Source organism: Salmo trutta, chromosome 23 (genome assembly GCF_901001165.1).
Source record: "Salmo trutta chromosome 23, fSalTru1.1, whole genome shotgun sequence".
Lineage (NCBI taxonomy): Eukaryota > Metazoa > Chordata > Actinopteri > Salmoniformes > Salmonidae > Salmo > Salmo trutta.
The window spans coordinates 32,828,256-32,843,702 of NC_042979.1; the positions used below are offsets into that span (position 1 = coordinate 32,828,256).

Below are 15,447 nucleotides of genomic sequence, written 5' to 3' on the forward strand. Positions count from 1 at the left end.
AACACCCTCCACCTTTCTCTCAATGCCCCTCTTCAAACACCCTCTACCTTTCTCTCAATGCCCCTCTTCAAACACCCTCCACCTTTCTCTCAATGCCCCTCTTCAAACACCCTCCACCTTTCTCTCAATGCCCCTCTTCAAACACCCTCCACCTTTCTCTCAATGCCCCTCTTCAAACACCCTCCACCTTTCTCTCAATGCCCCTCTTCAAACACCCTCTACCTCTAACAGGACAGAAAAACTGTCAGGTAAACCCGAAAATAGAATCCCTGTCCAAACTAACTACGTCAGTCAGAGATTAACTTTAGACTGTTCAAGTCACCTTAAAACCCCTTCAATAGGAGTAGCTCTGACCCTAACTTCAAACACAACACCCTCAATCCTGACCAGGCCCTCTTTAGAGGAGTGGAGAGACAGAGAGGCAGAGAGAGAGAGACAGAGAGACATAGAGAGAGAGAGTGAGAGAGAGAGAGAGAGAGAGAGAGAGAGAGTGAGAGAGAGAGAGAGAGAGGAGCGAGAGAGAGAGAGAGAGAGAGAGAGGAGAAAATCCATGAGGAGCTTAAACCACTTCAAAACGGAGAGAGAGAAAAAGACAAGGGGCTTCAGTCTGTCTTCCTCTGGAGATGTAGCAGCATCTGATGAAAGAGAGGAGAGATGGGGGATTTGAGAGAGGGGGAAGAGAGGGGAAGAGAGGAGGATTTGGGAGTGAGGGAAGAGAGGAGGATTTGAATGGGCCCTCTGCTTGGGAGGAGAGGAGGCAGGAGGTGCCCAGCATGGACCGGAATCTGAATGTCTCCCTGTGTTGCGCGCTTTTGAATGTGTGTTGCATACTTATGAGTGTGTGTTGCATGCTTATGAGTGTGTGTTGCATGCTTATGAGTGTGTGTTGCATGCTTATGAGTGTGTGTTGCATGCTTATGAGTGTGTGTTGCATGCTTATGAGTGTGTGTTGCATGCTTATGAGTGTGTGTTGCATGCTTATGAGTGTGTGTTGCATGCTTATGAGTGTGAGTGTTAGAGAGAGAGAGAGTCTGCTTAATTAGCTTTTTAGCATGAGTTGATGTGTGAGTGTTGAGCTGGATAAGAGAGTTTTGTGATGACTGTGTGTGTGCGTGTGTGTGTGCATATTTAAGTGAGCGCATTTGTGTGAAGTGTGATTGAGTGCAAGTGTGTGTGTTCCTGTGAGTGTGTGTGTGTGTTACGGCGAGTGTACGTGGTCCGTTCACGGTCCACTGGGTCGGCCTGGTAATGGCTGGTTGTCAGAGACAGTTTTTACCCTGCTGTTTAGAGACGTGCTGTGCGCTGCCTTGTAGCAGCCTCAGTGCCACTAACCCACCAGAGGATTAACACACTTAAAGGCAATAAAAGGCTTCTTATCTGTCAGCTTGACAGACAGACAGACAGACAGCAGCCTCAGCAGCCTCATTTGATTCATTAACCAGCAACAAAGCATCAGACTGACCTGCTACACTCTGTCTGGAGGGCTGGACTTGGAGGAGCAGCTGTCATGACTGAAATAGTGACTGGAACAAACTGGTGTCACGGCCTCAAACAGTGTCTGAATGAAACGATGTGAGGATGTGATGGTGTCACGACTGAAAAAGTGAGGCTGGTATTGCAGTTTGCTGGGCCTGTGAGAGCAGGTGTTATGACATAAACAGTGACTGAAATGATGTGAGGATGGAAGTGCAGTCTGAAGGCCTGGACCTGAAGTGAGCATGGCTTTTTGAAGGGGCATGACACAATACGTCAATATAAAAGATATGGTATTACACGATAGGTAAATCAACGACATGGAATGCCACGTGATTCTAGGATATGATACAACATAATACTCTAAGAAATAGTATGACACTATATGAGATACACCTGAACAACATGGTTATATGTGTTTTTGTAGGGTGAGCTGGGACCTGCTGGACCCAGAGGAGAGGACGGACCTGAGGGGCCCAAGGGTCGCTCCGGTCTTCCTGGAGATGCTGGCCCTCTTGGACCCAACGGTGAAAAGGTGAGTCGTCTTTGTCCTTGTGACCAACTCCTCATACTTTAAAAAGGCCATTATTCTTGTGACCAAATCTCCATTAAGTTACATGGAACGGAAGGTGAGGACGAAAGACCACCGCTCAACTTCTCAACTTCTCAATCTACCTGCCACCTGCTCTTAAACTGTACATGTTTAGGATATGGTTGGTCCATAACCGGTGAAACTCTGGAGTGACCTTATTTTCTGTTCATTAAAACAAGGACAGTTATTTTTGAAGCTATAAGACTTAAAATAGTTATTTACTTTTCCCCAGTACAGTGTCTCTCTCTACTCTCATTATGTAGTTGGGAATCAGAATCATTTAGGAGTATCTCTGGGGAGTTCTATTTTAAGAAGTGGAACATGGAGAGAGCCAGTTTCCTCTTCCCACATCCCGCCCACGTCTAGCAGGACCGGGTGTAAACAAAACAGATTGGCTTCACATTGGCCTGACCCAGACTAGGGGGACTGGAGGAGATAGATTGAGGATCTAAAGAGATAGTACAGAGGATTGTTTCAGCAATACAGTACAGTACCCATTACACACAACCATAGTCACTCTACAGTATATGTATGTTGTTGTAAAAAGGACTTTAAAAATAAATCCAAAATGATTATTGATTGATATACATACAGAACCGATGTTGACTGTGTTCTGATTTTCCTGGCCCACAGGGCAAACTGGGTGTTCCAGGGTTGCCAGGATATCCAGGAAGACCAGGACCAAAGGTAAGTCCCCCTTTCCTCCCCAGGTCCCTCTCTTTCTCTCTTTATTACAGTGGATGTTTCTGGGAGCCGCTTCTGAAGAGCCCTTGATTGAACATGGCGTTAGTGATGACCTGATTTGATCTGACGGGCCAGCGGGGCAGCACTCTTACGTAGGCAGGGCGCAGGGTGAACATGTTTGAACCTCCCTAATCTGTCTGACACCAAAAGGAAGGATTTTTACCCTTTTGGTGTCAGACAGATGCCCACTGCCCAGCCGCTATCCACAATGCATCACTACTGCCTACAACAGCGCTTTTATTTTACACAACTCAACATCTTTGTTCCTAACCTTTGATTAACCTGGGATTTAATCTCTCTCGCTCTCTCTCTCTCTCCCTTCTTTTTCTCAACACAGGGATCTCAGGGTTTCCAAGGTTTCCCCGGAGCCAACGGAGAGAAAGGAACAAGGGTACGTCAGAGAACATTTCCTGTCAAAGTTTTAGTACTTAGTATTTAGTATTAGTTTCCTTAAGTTTCAAGTTATACTCTACATACCTACAAAACAACCTAATGTGGATGTGCGAGCCAGCTAAGTGCATTTCACTTTGTAGTTTTAGTATTCAACCCACCCCTGAGAAGATTGGATCAATACTGAATCAGATCAATGGAGACAGGGTTTTTTCTCTCTCTAGTGCTAATTCAAAACACCAGGGAGTTTTAGTCAAAGGGAAGAAGATTAATCCAAGGACTAAAATACAGTTGTATTTCTTCTTCATTACCATCCTCACATCAACCCATTTTTTAAGAGCATTGAAAAGCGCCACAAAGGTCATTTATCATATTGTACGGTACTTGGCAAAATATTTCATTTTCTTTTAAAGAGACGGGTCATTAGTTTAGTCTGGAGAGTAATGGTTTGTCACAAAGTGTGGAACGACGGACGGTACACAAGGTTTTTTATCTTCTATCGCAGAACTATGAGAATTTATGTAGCAGAACCCTTAACGCTCTGATGTAGAGCGATGGTCGTCACATTTACATTAGTTTCATTGCTGTCATTTCTAAATCTAAAACCCACAAAGCCATAATTCCTTTCTTTATTAATTTGACGTACAGCGAGGGATTGCTCACGTTCCTCTTCGTTTCGTATTGCTCTGAAATCATGGAAATATGGCTTATAATATAGTGTTGTTTTCTAGATGTACCGCAATGGTCTCTCGCCCAACAACAGTTTAGGATATCTAAACCCATTTATCTAATTTTATTATCAAAAATTGAAAGTTGTTTTCACATTTGAAACTTATATAAACATTAAATAAATGTACCTAAGTCATTTAGCAGACAGTCTTATCCAGAGCGACCCATAGCGAAGGTTGAATGAGGAATAGGTCTAAATGTTAGTTGAAGTAGCAATGGTGATAGTGGGAATGGGACTAATCTAATGATTAGTACAGGTCTAGTTCATCTGATAGGCTAGATAAGTCAGGGTAGTCTCAAATTCATTACCATTACAACTTGTGACCTCTGACCTCTGTATGTGTTCTGATTCCTCACAGGGACTTGCAGGGAAAGCTGGCCCAAGAGGACAGAGAGGACCAACGGTAGGTCTGCTTCCCCTTAGACCTCCACTATCCACAGGCAATGGAGGTAACCATGACAATGGTGTGTCCGGGTTACCTTGACCCCCAATAGGAGGTTAAGTGAATGAAAGGAGAACATTCTCTATTGGTGAAGGGTATATTCAGAGGTTCTACTGTCTTTATTGGTATTCCTCCTTCCTCACGTTCCTCTTCTTATTCTTCCTCTTCTTCCAGGGACCTCGTGGAGAGAGGGGACCAAGGGGACCAACAGGAAAAGCTGGACCAAAGGTGAGTCAGGGTCTTTGATCTGACATGGCGGACGTAGTGCCTCACTGTCATACAGTGGTATGATCTTGTCTATCATTGGCTGAGTCCCTTCTGACCACTTCATATTTCCCTCCTATCTCCCAGGGTACCTCAGGAAGTGATGGCCCCCCAGGACCTCCCGGTGAGAGGGTATGTACTGGAGCATCCTTCACCTCAAACACCAATTAATCTATATCATCCTGATTCATTTCCAATAGTGCTTATTGATCACTGGTCGATTGATTGGTTGATTGACTGTATCGTCCGCTTGTGTGTTTAAGGGTCTTCCAGGGCCTCAAGGACCAACAGGATTCCCTGGACCAAAGGGCCCACCCGTAAGACAAACAAAACCTACAACACAACAATGGCACACACATAATACTGCCTTTCCTCTGTGTTAGTCTGTCTATAGTGTTTTACTGGTATGCTAGGTCTCTCTGAGAGCCAATCTGTACTCTACGTGTATATGTGTAGCAGCTCTGGGGTTTTCTGTCTGTGTGTTTCTCAGGGACCTGCTGGGAAAGATGGTCTGCCCGGACACCCTGGACAGAGAGGAGAGACTGTGAGTACACAGTGTTGTTGTCATCCTACACCTGTGTCATAGACCAGAGTTTATATTCTCCTGAACCTTGTATACCATCTTCTTACCGCTCTTCTTCTCTCTTCTCCTCGCAGGGTTTCCAAGGCAAGACTGGCCCACCTGGACCCCCAGGAGTGGTTGGACCTCAGGTGAGTTCTGTCACATACAACCATACAATTAAGACACGAACAACACCATAATACTAACACACACACACCACCACAATACTAATATACCACCATAATACTAACACACACACACCACCACAATACTAATATACCACCATAATACTAACACACACACACCACCACAATACTAATATACCACCATAATACTAACACACACACACCACCACAATACTAATATACCACCATAATACTAACACACACACACCACCACAATACTAATATACCACCATAATACTAACACACACACACCACCACAATACTAATATACCACCATAATACTAACACACACACACCACCACAATACTAATATACCACCACAATACTAACACACACACACCACCACAATACTAATATACCACCATAATACTAACACACACACACCACCACAATACTAATATACCACCATAATACTAACACACACACACCACCACAATACTAATATACCACCACAATACTAACACACACACACCACCACAATACTAATATACCACCACAATACTAACACACACACACCACCACAATACTAATATACCACCACAATACTAACACACACACACCACCACAATACTAATATACCACCATAATACTAACACACACACACCACCACAATACTAATATACCACCACAATACTAACACACACACCCCACTATGTCATATCTTCTGTGACACACACCACCTAATACAATACGTTTCAGTGGACTGGCCTCATCGACAAGTAGACATGCAGAGATCATGTGTGTAGGATTAGTTTATTATCACTGATGAGTAGCTTGACGTGACTCACATTGTGTCAATGCGGTGACATAACTCTGTAGACAGAACACTTCCTATTTGTCAGTCCTCATCTAACTTAGATGCAGTTAGGGAAAGAAATTAGGCCTCGCCAAAATCATGTACTGTAAATAATGAATGCCCACTCGTTTGTATGCAATGCATATCAATGAACACTGATTAGCGACAGTAGGGCTCTCAAACACATCTTTTGGTTTGTTATCTCTTACCTAGGCTGAGATTAAGATGATCGTGGGCAGGATGTGCAGTTAGCAGTCATTAGGGTGTCGCAAGAGTCACATAAGGATGACTTACAGGTGTCGTAATAATGTCATAGTGAGTTTTAGGTTGAGTTTTTGCCTTGTTTGCTGTGCTGACAGAAGGGCTTTCCTCCTGTCTATGTCTGGCTAGGTATGACTGTCAGAGTGTTGTTTATCCTCTTAGATATTAGCACTTGGCTATTTATTCATTATGCATGCTCAGTTAACAGCCATTTCCACCCAGAGCTTTTCTCCTAATGCTAATTGAGAACATTACATGTATCGATGATGTTGTTCTGGCAGATGGAAGACGCCTTCCGGGAGTGACTAGCGGGTACTGGAGGTTCTGGCCTTCCACTCACCCACGCTCTGTCACCCACGCTCTGTCACCCTGTACTCATACATTCTGTATAGACACCCTGATACACTTTGTTGTCTCATTCACATTCTCTCTCTCTCTCTCTTTCTCTCTCTCTCTCCCTCCACAGGGCCCCACAGGTGAGACTGGACCAATGGGAGAGCGTGGCCATCCCGGACCCCCAGGCCCACCCGGTGAGCAGGGTCTTCCTGGATCTGCTGGTAAAGAGGGAGCTAAGGGTGACCCCGGTCCTGCTGGCCCGGCTGGTAAGGATGGTCCCCCTGGTCTGAGAGGGTTCCCAGGAGAGAGAGGTCTGCCTGGCCCAGTGGTGAGTAGCACACACCTCACATCATTTATGACTGATCGGCTCGATTCGGTCTTATGTAGCAAACTTTGAAATTGTATTTTTTACATTGGATAAATGGTAAAGACTCTACAACATGGTATATCATACACTACAGTTGAGGTACAGTGGGAAAGTAATTATGCTTTGAAAGTTGATAAACTTAACCCCAGTTTTGAGAAAATGGGCCTTGAATGTTTTGGTAAACTGCTGGAGAGCTCTTCTTTGTCTATACCCAATCAGCATTGTTCACATCCTCTTAAGCCTTAGCCCCACCCATCTCCTTAAGGATTCACATATGAGGCCATGTACTAAACAACCAAAGTTTTCAAGACTAAAGGCTGGTTTAAACTACATCTATCGACATGTCTGTAGACAGTTGTCGCAGTGACATGAACATTCTATTGTCGTCCGCCATCAAACTTGTCATTGTCGTTATGAAAAGTATAAACACAAAAACAACAGGCTGCATGACATCAGCAGCCTGGTGCTCCAAAATAGCACAACTGGTGTATTTTAACACCAATAAACCCATCCATTTAAAAATGAATTTAGTATACTGTATGTCAGTCTAGCAAACCAGGCAACTAAAAGCAACTTTCTAAACAATATTTTGGTTTGTTTATAGCTTGTTAGCTAGCTGTCTAACGTTAAGTTAGCTGGCTAACCAGTTCAAATAATGATCATATCATATAGCTGACAACATCTTCACTTTAGCTCATTTGTATTTATTATTACAGGAAAATAAACTCAAGCAAGATCATTATTTACAAGTTAATGGCGAGCCAATTACAAAAAACAACTTATGGTTGTGAGTGTGATGAAATAAAAGCAGGGCATTCTACCTGAGAATTGTAGAACTTGGACACTGTCTCGTTGGCCTAACATTATATACTAATTTGACTTCGGTGCATGTTGTTCTTCACATTACCGTCTCTGGTAAACACACACTATAAAATTAAGGTTTATTTGTCACATGCACAGGATACAGAAGGTGTAAATGGTACAGTGAAATGGTTACTTCCATAGTGGAGTATTTTGTTCAGACTTGCAGCTAGCTAGCTAGCTAGCTAAACAATGAACCATAATCCCAACTCATAACGTTACTACCCTGCATGAATATGCAGGTATATAACCAACTAGGTTCAATGTTAGCTAGCTAACATTAGGCTATAACTAGCAATGCAAATAGCTCTGATATGAATCATTTTACTAAACAGATCATACATGTAACATTAGCCAGTGAGCCAGCCTGCTAACGTTAGCTAGCTAGCTAACAGTATGCTTTCATTTGCAATAAAAACAACTTTCTGACAAAATTATAAACATATAATATCTGAAAATGTAGCTAGCTAGACTTACCGTATACATGGATGAACGCTTCTCCCTCTCTGTCACGGATTCCATGGTTGCCCTTAGTTTGAAGATGTAATCCGGAGACAGGTGTTTTATATAACAGCCTTCTGTATGTTCTCTTTTCAACTCCCTCCGCATATTTGCAATCAAATGCCAGAATTTTCTCCATCTCTTTAGCTATCATACTCTGCTTCCACCGGGCATTCCACTGATTTCGAAACTCAGTCCTACAGAAAGTGGAGAGCAACTCTTTTGCAGTTCTTCATGATATCTCTCAAAAAAGCCACATTAGAAAGGATTACCTACACATACTAACCAGCTCATGATATAGACAGAAGTGAGCTAAATGGCACACTCATCTCTCCGCATGTCTAGCCCATCCATTATCTCAGCCAATCATGGCTAGCGGGAAGGTTCCTCACTTTTTCCATGGCTAAACCAACTAGGCTCATCATTTTATTCATATTTACAGATGGCATAAACATTTGTTATTAAGGCATATGAAAGTTCACACGTTCCAGAAGGCATTTCTGCCAAAAACAGAAATGCTGTTTACGTTGCAATGCCTCTCCTGTGATGCGGGACATACACCTAGTTTCCTGAAACGAGTCACATTTCTGTCTTATCTTTGGGATGAATAAGATTCAAATCAATCAGATTTATTTTAGAGCTAGTTGCCTTTCTTGTGTAAACATGAGGAGTTCACATAGGCTTTCATGATTACAGCTTCTTCCCTCAGTAGCCTGTATCCTCTCAGTCAGCACAGTGTGGGGATTCTGCGATGGATAGAGGGGTTCCGCCCCGGCGTTAAGGAAGGATGAGATGTGCTCTGCTTCCATCACAGAACATGCTTGTTTTCTAAAGGTTTGCTTCCCCTTCCCCCTCTCTCTCTCTCTCTCTCTCTCTCTCTCTCTCTCTCTCTACAGGGGGCTCACGGCCTGAAAGGGAATGAAGGCCCCAACGGCCCACCTGGACCTGCTGTGAGTATGGCTGATGAGCACACATCCACCAACACCCTCTCTTCATCTTTCACACTCTCTGTCAGTAGTTGTCTCTCTATCACTCTATCATTATCTCTCTGTGTTTTTCTCTATTTCTCTCTCTTCCCTCTTTTTATTATGCACACGCACTGCGAACGATGTTTATAGCCCATCAGTTGTACCAGCATGCATTACATAATGTTTTAACGATATTCATAGTTCATTCATTAGTTACGCGACATAGGTTCCACCTATTTAGTAGATTTGCCTGATGTTAAGAGTCTACCCTAAGATATCAAAATATGTTATCAAAAAAGTAATGTACCTGCTGTAGACTAGTTCTCCAGGGATATACAGCACCTTTACAGGTATGAAGGTAGTACTGTAATGAGGGTAGTACTGTAATGAGGGTAGTACTGTAAAAGCAGAGACGTGTTTAGATGGGGAACAACATTCTGTGGCAGCCATGCTTGCGCCCCATCAACATTACATGGGGAATATTTAAACAATGCTATGTTACTAAAGTAGAATTAGAACAATATAAAAAATTCTTCAAATTGACCCAACTTTCTAAATATATGGCTCTGAATAAAGATAGTACAAGACTTGTTAGTAGTGACCTATACTGACTGTGTCTCTCTGTGTTTTAGGGTTCCCCTGGTGAGCGTGGTCCTGCTGGCCCAGCCGGACCCACTGGTCTCCCTGGACGACCAGGACCTCAGGGACCCCCTGGACCCGCTGGAGAGAAGGGTGGACCGGTAAGACCCAGTTCAGTTCAGCCTGGTTCTGTCCATGCTACCAGTTTCAACATAAACCCTGTTAGATAACAAACACATTTCTCTCAGCCACTGTATATCTCAGCCTCCTCGGTTGAATCGACTTATTGTGCAGTACAGTAGTGTTCGGGTCAATTCTATTCTAATTCTGTCAATTCAGGAAGTAAATGGTTTACATCCTGAATTGACTGAATCAAAATGGAATTGATTTCAACCCTGCAGTTTAGTAAGTCTGCAGATGAGAGTTGTCTGGTAAATGAGTGAAATGAAATGTACTGTAATTTAATGTGCTATAGGGTGAAAAAGGACCCCAAGGCCCTGCCGGTAGAGATGGTGTCCAGGGACCTGTTGGTCTGCCTGGCCCAGCTGGACCTCTCGGACCCCCAGGAGAGGATGGAGACAAGGTGGGTTGGCCCACTGAGGGGAGAGTAGTATGCGTTTGTGTGTGTGTGTGTGTGTGTGTGTGTGTGTGTGTGTGTGTGTGTGTGTGTGTGTGTGTGTGTGTGTGTGTGTGTGTGTTTCCATGCATGTGAATTTATCTAAAAGTGAACACTTAGCAGCTTAGATAAAAACAAAATGTCTATCACTCTCTGGCTCGAACACACAAACATACTCAACGTGATGATTTACATCAAAGGCAGGGGGTGTTTGTCCTCTCTCATGACCCTCTCTCTCCTCAGGGGTGTTGACAGGCAGAGTTGGCTCTGACTGACATGTATTTAAGTCTTTCCAGCTGACAGATAGCTGAACCCGTTATGTCGATCATTTGTACGTTTCAGATGGTAGAGAGAGGAGCTGCTATTAGTATGCAAACACACAGACAGGATGCACACTGAGACACACTGAGACACACACACAGGGACAGACAGAGAGAGAGAGAGAGATGGAGAAACATTTGTATGACGATCAGCTGTAATTTAATATTTTATCTTTGGAGGAATGCTGCTTTAGTTGTTAACTGGCCTTAGTCTCTTTCTCCTGGTGTTGGGGGACACAGGTAATACTGAGGTATTTGACATTTAGAAAGAGAGAGAGACACCCACACAAAGAGGATCTCACTAACATTCGCACAGTCTCATTATAAGGCCTTTCACACTCGGAACAGGGAGGATAACTCCAAGGGCTTTATTAAGAGGAGTTAAGGAGAGTAGAATAATGTTGTTTCAGAAGCAATAAGCATCCTCTGGGCTGGCTTAGGAAAAGTCTGACTCAATGTTTTCCCACCATTTCAAACACCTAGAGACTGCAAACGCATTTGAGTATGCGTAGCAGTGCGACGTTCTGGTGTTCTGATTTTGCAGTGCAAATGCAGTGCAAACAAGTTGTGAATGGAATCCGTGACAGAATGCTAGTTGTTTACCACATATAGATGACAAACCCCTTCTGGGATGTGGTCCTTTGTAGATCAGTTGGTAGAGCATGGTGCTTGTACCACAAGGGCAGTGGGTTTGATTCCTGGGACCACTGAAATGTATGTATGCATGACTGTAAATCGCTTTGGAGAAAAGTGTCTGCTAAATGGCGTATATATATTATATCATTATTATATTACATATACAGGTAATTGACAAAATAATGGAAACACTTGAGTAAATGAGGGATACAAAGTATATTGAAAGCAGGTGCTTCCACACAGGTGTGATTCCTGAGTTAATTAATCAATTAACATCCCGTCATGCTTAGGGTCATGTATACAAATGCTGGACAGGCTATTATTTTGGCTACCGTGGCTATGCCCCCATAGTATGACAATGCCCTCATCCACAGGGCACGAGTGGTCACTGAATGGTTTGATGAGCATGAAAACGATGTAAACCATATACCATGGCCGTCTCAGTCACCAGATCTCAACTCAATTGAACCGCCCGAGACAGCGTTTTATACCACCATCAACAAAACACCAAATAATGGAATTTCTCCTGGAAGAAGGGTGTTGCATCACTCCAATAGAGCTCCAGACACTTGTAGAATCTATGCCAAGGTGCATTGAAGCTGTTCTGGCTCGTGGTGGCCTAACGCCATATTGAGACACTTTATATTTGGTGTTTCCTTTATTTCGACAGTTATGTGTACATTATATTTATTTTTGTTTTGTGCTGCTACCATGTTGTCCTGCTGCCTTGTTGTGTTGCTACCATGTTGTTGTCATGTTGTGCTGCTACCGTGTTGTGTTTTCATGTGTTGCTGCCATGCTAAGTTGTTGTCTTAGGTCTCTCTTTATGTAGTGTTGTGGTGTCTCTCTTGTCGTGATGTGTGTTTTGTTCTGTTTTGTTCTATATTTTCAATTTATTTTAACATTTTAATCCCAGCCCCCGTCCCCGGCATGAGACCTTTTGCCTTTTGGTAGGCCGTCATTGTAAATAAGAATTTGTTCTTAACTGACTTGCCTAGTTAAATAACGGTTAAATAAAATAAATAAATATATATATATTATGTGACTCCTAGTTCTGACTCTGTGTCACTGAATGATATTTGAAGGCAACAATGACAACAAAAAGCCCTAAAACCTCTCTTATCTCCCTGCCAAGCATTTACTCACATACAAATCTTAATTTAGCTGAACACTAGCTCAACAGGATTAAAGTACGTTAACGCAACAGGATTAAAGTGAGTTAACGCAACAGGATTAAAGTGAGTTAACTCAACAGGATTAAAGTGAGTTAACTCAACAGGATTAAAGTGAGTTAGCTCAACAGGATTAAAGTGAGTTAACTCAACAGGATTAAAGTGAGTTAACTCAACAGGATTAAAGTGAGTTAGCTCAACAGGATTAAAGTGAGTTAACTCAACAGGATTAAAGTGAGTTAGCTCAACAGGATTAAAGTGAGTTAGCTCAACAGGATTAAAGTGAGTTAGCTCAACAGGATTAAAGTGAGTTAACTCAACAGGATTAAAGTGAGTTAGCTCAACAGGATTAAAGTGAGTTAACTCAACAGGATTAAAGTGAGTTAACTCAACAGGATTCATTGAGTTGTGTTGACTGTTGTTGTGGTTGTCTTTTTTTCTATCACCAGGGAGAGATTGGAGAGCCAGGTCAGAAGGGAGGCAAAGGAGACAAAGGAGAGCATGGTCCACCTGGTCCTACTGGTCCCCAAGGCCCGGTTGGAGCGCCTGGTCCTGCTGTAAGTATCCCACCAAACCATCTCACCCTCCAGTTCATTGGATATGATGTCACTTCCTGTCCCTGCCACAGTCTCTTGACCTGGTCTATGCCACAGTTCAAAATCGAATTCTTCTCTACCCCTTACTCTCTTACGTATGTACATTCTATCCCCTCCCTCTCTTTCTCCTTCTATCTCTCTTTCTCTTCTCCTCTCTCTCGGGTGTGTAGGGAGCTGATGGAGAGCCCGGTCCCAGAGGTCAGCAGGGTCTGTTTGGCCAGAAGGGAGATGAAGGATCCAGAGGGTTCAATGGACCCCCTGGCCCAGTGGGACTGCAGGTCAGAACCATAATCAAACCAGGGACAGTCTATGGTTGTGTCCCAAATGTCACCCTTTTCCCTATGCAGTGGATTTATTTTGTCCAGGGCTCATAGGCTTCTGTTGTTGTGATTGTGACTGACGTCATTATCTTGTCTGAATGCAGGGATTACCTGGTCCAGCCGGCGAGAAAGGAGAAACCGGAGACGTTGGTCAGATGGTAAGAGTTCCTACTATTCTCTTATGCAATACTGCTATAGAGTTTCATGAAATAGAGCAGAATTCTAATGTACCAGTATTGAGTGTATGTATAGGGATTGTGTACAATGAATTTAGCACTGTTTCCTATATTTATATGATGATAGTTTATGCCTATTTGTATGTGATGACAGTAGACTCATCACTCTTTTTCTCCTTCCCTGCTAGGGTCCTCCCGGTCCTCCTGGGCCCAGAGGCCCCTCCGGACCCCCAGGAGCTGACGGCCCTCAGGGACCTCCTGGTGGTATTGGAAACCCTGGATCTGTTGGAGAGAAGGTAAGGTCCATCTGTTAATACCCTTCACCTCAATGTAGAACCCATAGAAATACAATCCGTTAATCCAAAATTGATTATATTTCTATGGTAGAACCTTTCCATAGTTTTCTGAAGATTCCTACACTTGGCCTAGTCCTCTTGACCCCATTGGAAGCCATGACTCTCCTTGTCCACCATGACTCTCTTAGTCCACCATGGGTCTCCTAGTCCACCACGGGTCTCCTAGTCCACCATGGGTCTCCTAATCCACCATGAGTTTCCTAATCCACCATGAGTCTCTTAATCCACCATGGGTCTCCTAATCCACCATGGGTCTCCTAGTCCACCATGGGTCTCCTAGTCCACCATGGGTCTCCTAGTTCACCATGGGTCTCCTAATCCACCAAGGGTCTCCTAGTCCACCACGGGCCTCCTAGTCCACCATGGGTCTCCTAATCCACCATGAGTTTCCTAATCCACCATGGGTCTCCTAATCCACCATGGGTCTCCTAGTCCACCATGGGTCTCCTAGTCCACCATGGGTCTCCTAGTCCAACATGGGTCTCCTAGTCCACCATGGGTCTCCTAGTTCACCATGGGTCTCCTAGTCCACCATGGGTCTCCTAGTCCACCATGGGTCTCCTAGTCCACCATGGGTCTCCTAGTTCACCATGGGTCTCCTAGTCCACCAAGGGTCTCCTAGTCCACCATGGGTCTCCTAGTCCACCATGGGTCTCCTAGTCCACCATGGGTCTCCTAGTTCACCATGGGTCTCCTAGTCCACCAAGGGTCTCCTAATCCACCATGAGTTTCCTAATCCACCATGGGTCTCCTAGTCCACCATGGGTCTCCTAGTCCACCATGGGTCTCCTAGTCCACCATGGGTCTCCTAGTCCACCATGGGTCTCCTAATCCACCATGGGTCTCCTAGTCCACCATGGGTCTCCTAGTTCACCATGGGTCTCCTAGTTCACCATGGGTCTCCTAGTCCACCATGGGTCTCCTAGTCCACCATGGGTCTCCTAATCCACCATGGGTCTCCTAGTCCACCATGGGTCTCCTAGTCCACCATGGGTCTCCTAGTCCACCATGGGTCTCCTAGTCCACCATGGGTCTCCTAGTCCACCATGGGTCTCCTAATCCACCATGGGTCTCCTAATCCACCATGGGTCTCCTAGTTCACCATGGGTCTCCTAGTTCACCATGGGTCTCCTAGTTCACCATGGGTCTCCTAGTTCACCATGGGACTCCTAATCTACCAAGGGTCTCCTAGTTCACCATGGGT

General features: G+C 44.1%; 1 protein-coding gene across 1 annotated transcript in view; it reads left to right on the top strand.

Annotated features, from left to right (window-relative positions):
* col5a1 (procollagen, type V, alpha 1) overlaps window positions 1-15,447 on the top strand; it is a gene marked incomplete in the record, with an annotated part of 131,853 nt that overhangs the window by 88,182 nt on the left and 28,224 nt on the right. Inside the window, 17 exon segments of the mRNA XM_029709864.1 lie at window positions 1,901-2,008; window positions 2,699-2,752; window positions 3,147-3,200; window positions 4,288-4,332; window positions 4,546-4,599; window positions 4,723-4,767; window positions 4,899-4,952; window positions 5,126-5,179; window positions 5,293-5,346; window positions 6,906-7,103; window positions 9,401-9,454; window positions 10,105-10,212; window positions 10,527-10,634; window positions 13,245-13,352; window positions 13,562-13,669; window positions 13,816-13,869; window positions 14,076-14,183. Coding sequence (XP_029565724.1) covers window positions 1,901-2,008; window positions 2,699-2,752; window positions 3,147-3,200; window positions 4,288-4,332; window positions 4,546-4,599; window positions 4,723-4,767; window positions 4,899-4,952; window positions 5,126-5,179; window positions 5,293-5,346; window positions 6,906-7,103; window positions 9,401-9,454; window positions 10,105-10,212; window positions 10,527-10,634; window positions 13,245-13,352; window positions 13,562-13,669; window positions 13,816-13,869; window positions 14,076-14,183 — 1,368 coding nt within the window.